We start from the raw sequence: 13,391 nt of genomic DNA, 5'->3' as shown, positions 1-13,391 counted from the left end.
CCTAGGTCGAATCGGACCAAAAAGGCCCAAACCTTTTTTGTTGTTTTTTTTGACATTTTAATTTTTTTAAGTTTTTGCTAAGTAAAACTAAAATGCTTGATTTTCCTTTGGAAACAAATTGAAAAAAAAATTCTAACAAATAAATGAAAAAAAATACTTACCAAAATACAAAATGGACAACAAATTGGGAAAAATAGAAATTTTATTTCATTTAAAATATAAAAATTACATTGTTGAAAAAATAACAAATAATTTAAATAAAATTTAAAAAACTACTCCATTTCCTTGACTTCAATCATCTGCTTCATCAGGTGTGGTAGTGTTATGCCCTTCTTTGTCTTGTAATTTATCCTCAACATCCAGCAAATCTTTAAAGTAGATATCTTTTTCTTGTTTCTCATGGAAGAGAAAATGTCTGCCCAAGTGGCCAATACCACCCTTGCTACTAAAGCTAAAGTCAATCCTACATTTTTGACAAACGACTCTTTTTCCCTTCCCCTCAACCTCCTCTATTTTAAATACTTTCCAAATTGAGCTAGGGAACTTACTATTGGGGAATTGGTTTCAGGAGGAGGAGTCGGCCTTTTTTTAATTCTAAAAAACTAAAAATTAATTTAATTGCACTTACCCAGATGGTTGTGGTTGGATTACTAGTTCAGAATCTCAACTTGATTTTAACAGTGGAAGCCTCAAAAGGCCAGAGCCTCTTAAATTGCTAAGTGTATGACACTATGATAGTATGAGATGAGAGGTTAAGAGAGTATGAGATAATGAGAATAAAGAATTGAGAAGAGAATTCAGAATTGTTAAATTGGTGTGATGAGAATGGTGGAGGATAAGGCTATTTATAGGAATTGAAAATAATTCATTTGCCCAAAATACCCTAAAAACTAGTTGTTTTTTAATTGTTGGGAGGGGTATTTATTATAAAGTCATTTATCACTTTACCCGAATGCCCCCAAAGTCCCAAAGTAGTTGTATAGGATATAGTTGTTGGAGAGGCATTATTGTCTTTTTCTTCCCCCTAAAGCCAAAATACCACCTATAAAGCTATTTATAGGCTTATAGTTGTTGATTGAGGGGTATTTCTATAAAAACCCCTAAAAATATTAAAGTAGCCATTTGGGGGTCCCCCAAGGGCCAGCCCTAATGGCTAGTTTTCTCAAACAAACTGCACTTGGCCCATTGCGGGCCTACGGATCAGGCCATTCTGTGTTGTGCTGCGGGTTGGGTCGTGCCGGCACATGGGCAACAGGTGGCACAACACGCACAATCGTGTCGTGCAATGCTGGACCATGGAATTGAAACCCCTGGCCCAGCACGGACCACATGATCATACCGTGCCTGGCATGGCCCACATGCTGTTGTGCCATGCCAATACAAAATCGCGTTGAGCCGTGGGCAGCACAGCCCAATTTACAACTCTAGGTAGAAGATTTATGGGAAAAATTGAGGTAATAAGAAATGATTTAAGGGATCATAATCTAAAAGTAGATATGGCACTGAACAGAACTACGGCAAAACAGGATTCATGTAGTTGACCCAATATGGTTGGCACAAGGCTTAGATCATGATGATGATGATGATAATGATAAATTTATCCAACAAGTCAAAGAGTAATTGCTCTATATGTATAAGGCTTGATAGTCAGGTTGAACTCAAATGTGGCTGGATCAAACCCAAATCTGACCCAATGACCGCCCTATCTGGAACTTAAATTACATATGACTCTACATGTGGTGGGTTATTTATTGAACCCATACATTCAATATGATCACAATTTCAAGGCTGACATTTAAGTAAAAAAAGGACTGACTGTTGGACTGTTTTGAGAGTATGGTGCTATCTTCAAAAGATAAGGTGAAGAATGTGAGCAAATGGCCTTGTTCAAAAGAGGAGGCTTATTGGATGGGGTACAACAAAGATAACAAGGAAAACGAAACAGCTCGGTAACCAATTATTAATTTTAAATCCTAATTTTTTCTTTGATATTTAAGTTGTCATATTAAATTGATTTGCCCATCATTACAAGTACACATTGCACTATACCTTTTAGCGGGATACCTATAGGGATGGTGTTCTAAATTTTCAGAGCTATTCAATATGGATATTAAGCCTCACATGTAGCTCTTCTTGATATGAGCGTAACTGGAGCATGTTTTAATTATGCTTTTTAATCTTGATTTACAAAATGTTAACTACAAAAGTAGGGACATAGTAATTGATAGAAATATATACTTGTAATTAGATACACTCAAAGAAAAGGAATAGGTTGAAGCAAAAGAGGTTTAACAATCTTGTCTGTGTCCAATACAGCTTACAACTCAAGCAATGACATAAGAAAAGAATGAATAAGACATATGGTCTGATATGTTTATGGAGTTTGATGATAAATGGACCATAGAGAGGAATATCCAGTTTTTCCTGAGGATGCAGCATGACTTGATCTAAATGAGTGCTTCCAATATGTTGAAGGTTTAGGCATCAAAAAAAAATCTGAAGAAACAGCAGTGTATGTTAGGAGTCCCCTTTTATTTCATTAATGTTTTAATTAAGTAGTTAATTTAGAAAAGAACTTGTTTTACCTCTTAAAGAGGAATACGACAATACATTTCCATATCATCATCAAAGAGTGAAGGAGAAGAAGATTTTCCCCTTGAAATTAAAAAATAATAATAATAATAATGAGAATGACTTTGGGTGAAGAAGAAGACTTGAGTGAGTCTTGGTGTTTACCACTTTGCATTTTGATTTGTATACATGAGCTTGTCCATATTTCAGGTTAGACATTGAGCAATATAATTTTTTTATGATCAAGAATGAAAATTTGCATTAAAAAATAGAGTATCCAAAAGGACACACAGAAACTGTACAAGCAGCATATGCTGTCAATAAGCAGAAACCATTTAAGACAGATTTACATCAATACCAGGCCCTAGAATTCCCTACAAAAAATTGTTCCCTATTCACTCCAGATTTAATTAAAGCATCAACTACAGAGTTAGTTGAAAAAGGGATCCATCTGAACAAACAACTCAGATTGGCTGCCAAAGAATGGCTCCTCTGATCATCTGCAGCAGCCCCCAAGGCTCCTCATCTTAGTTCTCCAGGTACCCCAGGACCACCTTACAGCCTCCTTCAATCATCAGATCTGACCATCCTTGAGATTGCGCTAAGTTTAATCCTTTTATAAGGCAATGATCTCAGCCTTTAAAGAGTTCTCTACACCAATTAGTCCTACAAAGCTCATTATAAGATTCCCCAGATGGTCTCTTACCACACCGCCTATACCCGATGGACCCAGGTTGCCAACAGTGCACCTATCAAAGTTGAATTTCAGTTTCATGGGCATTGAGCAATATACAGAACTCATGACCAATCTTTTTTAGGTCAGAATTTATTTTTGTAAAGCTTAGGTTGGTCATGGGCATTGAGCAATATACAGAATTCATGGCTACTTTTTTTAGGTCATTAGTTTTTTCAAGCTTAGGTTGATTTTTTGGGTCATTAGTAATGATTTTTTTATCTATGACTTCACATTATGATACATGATATGAATAAGAATAACTGAATTTGGCAACGACATCATTTTTCTTGATTTGGCACAGACATGTAGAGTGGAAATGCTCCTTATTTTATTATTACTTAATGATTATCCGTGAAACTCATTGTATAATTGATTATTCTATTTTTAATTTTATGTCTTTTATAATATTTTAATAATTCATTCAAAGACTTAGATTGAATCTTATGATTTACGGCTTGAATCCTGATTCGATTTAAATCCTACCCCTTAGGACTTTCCAATTCAGATCTGCTTTGAAGAAACTGCTTGGTAGGATCCTAAATTTGACAAAACTTCAAGTCTTCAACTAAATTGTAGCACGGCTACATAAAGAAAAGGAGACCTTCATTGACATGATTCCACTAGACCACCACCAGTTATTTGTCAAAATGTTTCTTCATGTTTTTTATACAATATACAGTATTTTCTTTCACTTTATGGTTAGCAGACCAGTTTGAGGCAAATATTTTATAGTGATTTTTTCCACTCTTTTTTTATCTTTTTCCTTGCCTAAAGTTCTGACCTTCTGATTAACCTCAGAGTATTTTCAAAACAGCAGAACTCTCTCTCATTGAATATACCATCAACCAGTTTGCAGCAACGACACAAACCATTTACCTAGCCAATGTTCTTGATATTCTTCAACAATTCAATGCTGTATTCTTGTTATATTTGTTCCCCTCTTTGTCAGCATAGCGTTTGCAACCACATATGTATGTACAACCATTGTGTAACTAAGCAATTCTCCTTATATCCTCCACATTCCCAACAAATCTTCTGGAGGAAAAAGACAGGATATAAATAACAGGATAAACATTGTTTTCAATAACTTAATGTGCCACGACTCCATGACTGTAATGGTACTTTTTCTGATCTAAGCATTGTCTTATAGTAGTCTGCTCCCTAATTTGAAAATATGAACATGGACCATTTTTTCATAGAAACCAACAACTTCCATTTGAATTCTTGTTGAAATTAACTATGATTAAATTCTCTTTCACTTCATGAAGTCCAATAATGCTAGCTACCAAGTTCTAGTTCCCAAAAAATAAAAAATAAAAAATGGTTTGCTCAATTCATTGCGAGATCAATGAGTAGCAAACTCCTGAAAAATGCTATTGAAGGACGCCAATTTGGTGCCACCATTGATAATAGGGACGGTACCCGGCCCACCTTCTGAAGGCAGAGGAGTTAACTAAAAGCATGGAGCACATTTAGCGCGTCCCTTCGTCACTCTTGGTCTGCCTGATTAAAATTATGTCCTTTATAACCTATAATCATATCACTAGTGTTATGATACACAGATATATTCGTATTTGCATCTCCACAAGTTCCATTCTCGAATTCAGGAGACCATGAGGAAAGGAAGGAAGCATATTAAGGAGAAAAGTAAACGAAAGCAAATCCAGGAAAATAAACATACTCAGCTAATTCGAAATAAAAATTCCTGCTGCAGTATCAAGTGAAGAGGGGGGGACAGAGGGGCTACTGACGGGATAATACTCCTTACCAGCGAGAATAAAAGGAAGGGAACAGAGTTGGGGAGGTAGGTGGAGAAAACAGAGAGCTGAAATCTCTCCCAGGTATTGGCGGCTCTCCAGACGCCATTTACTCAGCTCCTGCTCCGCCATGGCTTCGTCTCCGACTCCGTCTCCGTGTCTGTCTGATGTCTCCGCTGTTTTGCGTTTGAGTTAAATTAGTAGGTTGATTTGCCTTCATAAATCAGACTCTCCCTCTGACTCAGTGGCTCCCAGTATCCCTAATAAGCCCAATTCAAGCCCATGGTGGTTTTTAACAATTGAGAAGCCCAGGCAAGCAGGCGGGCTTAGCCCCCACAGTTATGTTTGGTTTGAAAGAAAATAAAAGAGATACAGAAAATTGATGGAAGACAAAGGAATTTTTTTCAACTTTCTTAATAACTTCCTCTCAACCGTCCATTTCTTTCTTATTTACCATCAATCCATACAAAACCTTAGGCTGCGTTTCTTTCACCAAAAAGACGTAAAATTTTTTAAACTGAAATTTTGCAGGAAAAAACTTTAATTTTCACCCCTTAAATTTTGTTTTGTTGTAAATAATGAACCGGGTTCACTTGAAGATCCGATGAAAGAGAGGTTCACGGAGGTATGGGCAAATGTAATTAATCGGATAACATTTTTTGAAGTTAAATTTACTCGAATAAATGCATTTATCTAAATACAAGGCCTAAAAAAGTAGAGGAGCTAGAGACAAATTAAGGACTTGGGTAAAAATAATAAGAATTAATTTAATAATGAATAAAATACCAAAAAATAGCAATTAACATGGCACTAAACAAAAATGGAATGGCCAAACAAGAATCATATAGCCAACTAATATAGTTAGGAAAAGTTCAAATGATAATGATAAGTACTGGATGAGATATCCTTATTGGTCTGTACAATATTTCCTGCTTTATTGTTTAGAAATATAGCAAAAGCTCTCCAATTAGCTTATTTGTTCGAGGCTTACAAATGCCCCCCCCCCCCCAATGCCCCCTAAGATCCTGCTTCAAGAAAACTTGGATCCCCAAACGGAATTTTAATCCATCAACTATGTGTGCAAATTGAGGAAAGTAAGTTTGGATCTCCTACACTTACGCATTATATTGGGAATTTTTTGGTTTTTCTCTTCCTAATAAATTTTTGTCGCTAAACATAAAAAATTGACTTAGTAAAATCTATAAATACTAACACAACCTATATTAATTCATATTTCAGTTCTTGTATCATTTTTCAACATTCATAAATCACAAGGCTTAAAAAACCAATCCAGAATCGGAACCGTTTAGGCCACTGATTTTTCGGGTTGATGGTTTACCATTCAGTTCGAACATATGGTCCATTCCAATGAAACAAAAAAATAAAAAATAAAAAATGACCAAAACCATTAAACAGGTTAACGGTTTGACCACTAGACCTGTTCATGGGCCGGGTAGCCCGATGGCCCGGCCTGCACCTCGGTCGGGCTTGGTCATGTAATTAGAGCCGCAGGCTTGACCTCAGGCCTAACACAGTAAGCCCAACTGTGTTTTGGGCCAGGCTCGGTATTTGTCAAAAAATCTTGACCCGAGCCTGGCCCAGCCCGACTCAGCATTATATATTCTATAAAATATATAATATATAAATAATATAATATTTATTGAAATATATATTTATAATTTAATATATACATTTTTTATTCTTTTCTTTATAATCTCTCTCTCTCTCTCTCTCTCTCTCTCTCTCTCTCTCTCTCTCTCTCTCTCTCTCTCTCTCTCTCTCTCTATTCAGTCACTTCAGCAATAGTAACAGTATGGGCTAAATTTCGAGCTCGGGCCCAGGATCGGGCTTCGGGCTTTTTATGAGGGTCGGGCTCGAGCCCAAGTTGTAGGCTCGATGGTCGGGTCAGGCTCGAGCTCGGGCCTTAGAAAAATTTGTTAATATTGAGTGAAAGCCCAACCCGAGACCGGCCCGGCCCATGAACAGGTCCATTGACCACCCAAGTCAGCCGGTCACTGACCAATTCAATGGTTTTTGGTATGGGTGCATCTTGGGCAAGCCCACCCTGAGCCCGAACCAGCCCAACCCGAAATTTTACATGGGCTGGGCTTGGATTTTTTGTCCTCGTGTTGGGCTCGAGCCCAAGAAGTCAGTTTTTATTTTTTTTTCCAGGCCGAGCTTGGGCGGGCCTAGCCCTTAAGTAGCCTGAACCCGACCCGAGCTTGGCCCAATTATATACATTTATACATATATATGTGTATATATGTAAATGTTGCATACATATAGACGGTTTATGAGCCAAACAGTCCAAAGTATATACAACTTTATATTTACTAGTAAAAGTGTACACATGTTACACATGACAATATCAAATGATGGTGATGATAATAATTAGCAACAAAATGACCTTACTGGTTGAACCATTAACCTATTTAACCAAGAAAATGGACTATGATTAATACATTAATTCATTTTTTATTTGTATTTTAGCCATTGCTATCTTTACTAACAATAATTATTATCTTTCAAACATATTTTTGTTTAATATAAAGAATATATAATATTAATTCATATTCCAAATTTTCTATCAAATTTATAAAAAATATATTTTTTTATTAATTATTAATTATTATTTAATTTATGAGATAATAAAAATTACTTATTTACCAAGAGGAAATGCAATTTCAATATGTTGTTTGAATATTAGTTTTTAGTGTTGTGGTCAAGTCAATTATTTATATATAATATATTTGTTATTTATTATTTATTTATAAATATGTTATTTATACTACATTTTGTAAACTTTTTATATGATGAAAATAGTTGAAAAAAATACTTATATTTTTGTTTTTATTTATTTTAACTATTATACTTTCTTTTCCTTTTAATAATTTATTTTTTAAAATTAAATTGGATTGTATCATATTCAAATATCCAACATCTTGATCGGATTCAGATTCAAATCAATATTTATGAGATCTGATCAAATCTTTGAATTGAATCGAATTTGAATATACCCTGATTCAAATCCGATTTGTTTGCATCCCTACCAAACCATTTGCCTACAATGATCTATCTAATTAAATCATTGGTCCATTTGACATGGTTAGTGAGGTCATGTGTTAGACATTAATGCTTTGTATTTTTTATCATAATTTTTATCCCATTTCTATCATTAATGAAAATAAATCTCATTAATCAAACTTTTTTATATGATGAATATATAATATTATATAATGTATCCACAATTATCTACAAATTTATACATTTTCTAAAATTTTATGTATTTTATTATTTAATAATAATATCATGTGTTGATCCATTTAACATTGATACTTGAACTACTAACCCACCATTTGGATGGAAAAACCAATTTTTCTTTTTCGGTTGATTTTAAATCATGTATTACATTTTCATTATCAATAAAAGTAAACCTTATTTTCGCATTTATTTTTGCACGTGGCAATATCAAATAATGATGATGATAATAATCAGCAACCAAATGAACTTATTAGTTAAACCATTAACCTATTTAACCAAGAAAATAGACTATGATTAAGACATTTAATTAATTATTTTCTTTGTATTTTAGCCACTTCTATTTTTACTAATAATAATTCTCATTTTTTCAAGCATATTTTTGTTTAATACGAAGAATATATAATATTAATGTATGTTTAGATTTTTTATAAAATTTATAAAAAAATTCTATATTTTTATTTTTTATTATTTAATTTATGAGACAATAAAAATTACTTATCTACCAAGAGGAAATGCAATTCCAATATATTGTTTGAACATTGGTTTTTAATATTGTGGTCAAATCAATTATTTATATATATAGTATATATTATTTATATATAATATATATGTTATTTATTATTTTTTTATAAATGTGTTATTTATATTGCATTTTTGTAAACTTTTTATATGATGAAAATAGTTGAAAAAATACTTTTTTTTTTGTTTTTTTATTTCAACTATTATATTTTTATTTTTCTTTTAATAATTTATTACTTAAAAAATAAATTAGATTGTATCATATTTGAATATTTGACATCTTGATTGGATTTGGATTCAAATCAATATTTATGAAACCCGGTCGAATCTTTGGATTAGATCATATTTGAATATACCCTAATTCAAATCTGATCTGAAATGGTTAGTCGGGTCATGTGTTAGATATTAATGCTCTTTATTTTTTACCTAATTTTTATCCCACTACTTCTACATTAATAAAAATAATTATCATTAATCACACTTTTTTATATGATGAATATATAATATTATAGAATGTACCCAAAATTACCGAAAAATTTATACATTCTCTATAATTTTATGTATTTTATTATTTAATAATAAAATCCATTTGACATTGATAGTTTAACCACTAACCCACCACTTGGATTGAAAAACCATTTTGCTTTTTTTTTGGTTAATTTTAAATCATGAATTCCATTTGTATCATCGATAAAAGTAATTGTTATTTTTATATTTTTTTTGTTTAATATGATGAATATATAACAATAGAATTGTATCAAAATGCTTTATGCAAAGCTTATATTTTTTTGAGGTTATGCATCATAGATTTACCCATTTGACTCGGAATGTTAGATCATTGACCTACCTACCATCTAGATATGGAAATTGTTTCATTTTCAAAGTTGTTTTAAATTTTGCATTTCATTTATATCATTGATAAAATAATTATTATTTATCATACTTTTTTGTTTATAATATTATAGTTGTGCACAAAATTGTTTCATATTTTTTTGTACTATCCTATTTTAAAAAAATTACTTTTAATTATACATCATGGGTTAGCCTATTTGAACTGAAAGGTTGAATCGCTAACCCACCCCCTAGAAAGGAAGATGGTTTTATTTCCCATCGGTTTTAAGTTGTATATTTGATGTCCATCATTAATAAAATTATGTCTATTTTATCATAGTTATTTTTTAATATTACAAATATATAATAATAGCAACACGTCCATTTTTTTTTCAAAATGTATTTTTTCTATATTTTTTTCTATTTTTTAAATTGTATTGTTTATTTATGACATCATGAAATTATCCAATTGACACAAATGGTTGAAGTACTTACCCATGACCTAAATGGAAAATATGATTTAATTTCTAGATTTATTTTAAAATATAAAACTTCACTCTATTAATAATTATTGTGTATAGATTTATTAGTGGAATTTAATGATGATAAACAAAAGTATTTTTTATATTTCTAAAGTTGTATTATTTATTTATGACATCATGGAATTATCCATTTGACCCAAATGGCTGAACTAATTACCCACCACCTAGATGAAAAATATGTTTTCATTTCTATGTTTATTTTAAAAATATAAAGTTTCATTCTATTAATAATTATTGTGTATGGATTTATTGGTGGAATTTAATGATGATAAACAAAAGTATAAATGTTGGATTTAATGAGAGAGAATGTGATTTATTTAATAACTTAAATGTGAGGCATAATGAGAGATAATTGAATGCACTTAATAGTATTATTTTAATTACAATTTCTGCCCTTTCATACATATTCAAAAGCATATCAGTGCATCTGTTAAAACTTCTTTTTATGATACTTTGTTTTTGTGTTTCCAATACTTTGAGCCTTACTTGTCATATTAAGTATAAATCATATTCTATATTATGAAAATCACACTGCAAATAAATGGAAATCTAAGGCTCAATTTGAAAAGAGTATAAATGCAAATATGTACAATACAAATACATACAAAATAATATAAAATCTTGTATTTTGTATATATTTATGTTGTACATATTTATATTTGTAGTCCTTCCAAACACAGCCTAAAATGCAAAAATTTCAAAGGCAAAAGCTTGGGTCTAAGAACACGGGCCAGTTTTTTTTTTTTTTTTTGACATTAGCCATTATTCTATCCAAACCTAATCTGGGTTAGACTCATTAATTAACCATGGCAATATATCTAACACTTTTTTCTGCAATATCTATTACTTTCAAGCTGGTAAAATGGTTGCTTCATTCTCCTATTCTTTTCCAGAATATGTTAACCAGCGATGCTACATACAAAATAAATATATATATATATATATATATACCAAAACGAGGTGCCCAATAACTCTTTCCCGGTACGAGCTTAGCCCTTCATTCATGGAAATCATTACTGTTTTAGCTACTTCCGTATGATCTATATCCTATTGCCTTGTCGGCTAAGATTAACTATCATTTATTTTATTATAAAGTGAGTACAAATAATGAGCTTTCATTACCTCCGACTGCACTATTCTGACAAAAGCATCAGGGAAACGGAATCCCAGTATTAGATGGTGTTATTGTTGGTGTGATGGAGATGCAAATTAACACAAGGAGAGTGAATTCGGATTCCTACCGGTCAAACCTACAACCGAAGGTTTTAAAATTGGGAAAATGACGTTCCAGAATTTAATGGCGTAAATTATAGTTGGATAGGTGTCAGAATTGGATAGGTGTCAGAATTGATGCTAATTTTTAAAATTTGGATCGGATACGTAACCGCTTTAGCCACTAGTTGTAGGTCAAATGGTTTGACTATTCAGTTCAATTGGATAATTTGTTCTTATTTAAAATAAATAAATAAAAAACTGTTGCTTGGATCGATGGGTTGATGTTTCAATCACTTGAATTAGTGGGTCATTGACCATATCAACGGTTTTTGGTTCATAAGAGTAGTTTTAGGATGAAACAAAACTAGTTACATGACTGGTTCCTAGGTAAACCAGTATGACCATCTAACCTGGTCTTTAAAACCATGCTATAAGTATGAGTGATCACGGGCCGGGCTTTGCACTTATGGTAAGGGCTATAGCTTAGGCCCAGGTCCGGGGTTCTGGGCTTGAAACATAAGCCCTAGCCCAGGTCTATATGGGCCTGAGCCGGGCCGGGCCTGATTTTGGGCCAATGTCTTTCTTATATAAAACATTACATATCTATAATATTTTATATTAAATGACATAACATGCATATAAAATTGTTTTATACATTATATAATATAAAATATTACACATAATATAAATTATACAATCATGCTATAATATTTATATATAAAATATATAATCTAATGTAAAATAACATTTACACATATGCATACATAATACAAAAAATGTGTAAGTTTAAATATATGCAGGTCAGGGCTTAAAGTATTAAGCCCAAGCCCAGACTTAAAATTTACGGGCCTGATGTGGGCCCGGGTTGAAATGATAACCCCTTGCTACAAGCCATCTATCTATCTATCTATTTATTAAAACAAAGCAGTCAAGAAATTTTCTCATTTTTTCTCATTTTTTATTTTTTATTATTCCATGTCATTTTTTAAAGGACCAATGAGATGCACTTTCCAAATACCCTAAATAATCTCTTCTCTTAAAATTTCTCCTAAACTACCTTCCCCACTTTCTCCAAAATTATATCTAATTCCTATTTATCTTCTAAATTAACTCTAATTCCTATTTATCTCCAAAATGATCTCTAATTTAGCAGAGAGTTTCTTTCCTAAATTATCTCTAATTCCAATTTATAGTGTCCCCTACTTTCTATTTATATCTATCTAAATAATTTGGATTAAAAAATTAATAATTATTTAAATATTCTAACAAAATTATGTAATAAATTTAAAATATTTATTAAAAATACAAAAAATAATTTTAAATTTATACAAAATATATCACAAAATTATGTACTAACAATTTAAATTACGTTTTTCTAGATTACCAATTTAAATGTTTTTAAAATATTTAATAATATGTAATAGCTTTAAATAAATATAATTCAAATAACAAAAAAAAATTAATATGTTATAGATTATTTAAATATTTAAATAATTAAATATTTATCATAATTAGATTTTAAATAGTTAAAATAACGAAATTATGTAATAAATTTAAAAAATTTATTCAAAGTAGAAAAATAATTATAACATAATATTGACATTAAGAATAATTTAATATATTACAAAATTAATGATGAAATTGTGTAATAATAATATAAATTAGGATTTTATAGATAATTAAATTCAATACAAAATAACATTGAAAATTTAAATATTTTACATATTATTTAAGTATTTAAATAACTAAATATTTTAAATTGTTAAAATATTTAACTATTTAACATAACTAGATTTTAAATAGTTAAAATAAAGAAATTATGTAATAAATTTAAAAAAATATGAAAAGTAGAAAAATAATTATAACATAATATAGAAATTAATAATAATTTAATATTTTTACATAATATTGTAAATAACTAATTTCACTTATATCAAGTAATAACTCAAGAAAATGACT

The 13,391-nt window shown here is 30.9% G+C and overlaps 1 protein-coding gene across 4 annotated transcripts in view; it reads right to left on the bottom strand.

Annotated features, from left to right (window-relative positions):
- The window catches only part of LOC148867861 (Transducin family protein / WD-40 repeat family protein), a 42,197-nt gene extending 36,878 nt beyond the window's left edge, over window positions 1–5,319 (bottom strand). For 2 of the 4 annotated variants that reach the window (XM_088981669.1, XM_088981671.1), the window contains exon 1: window positions 5,076–5,311. In XM_088981669.1, coding sequence (XP_088837795.1) covers window positions 5,076–5,196 — 121 coding nt within the window. In that variant the 5' untranslated portion in view covers window positions 5,197–5,311. Of the gene's footprint in view, window positions 1–5,075 lie in introns of all 4 variants that reach the window. The other 2 variants (XR_016110930.1, XM_088981670.1) reach the window with 2 other exon arrangements.
- Between the last annotated feature and the right edge of the window lie 8,072 nt (window positions 5,320–13,391).

Source organism: Nelumbo lutea, chromosome 3 (genome assembly GCF_056320005.1).
Source record: "Nelumbo lutea isolate HS-2025 chromosome 3, American lotus-T2T, whole genome shotgun sequence".
NCBI lineage: Eukaryota > Viridiplantae > Streptophyta > Magnoliopsida > Proteales > Nelumbonaceae > Nelumbo > Nelumbo lutea.
This window is presented reverse-complemented; position numbering and strand designations above follow the sequence as displayed.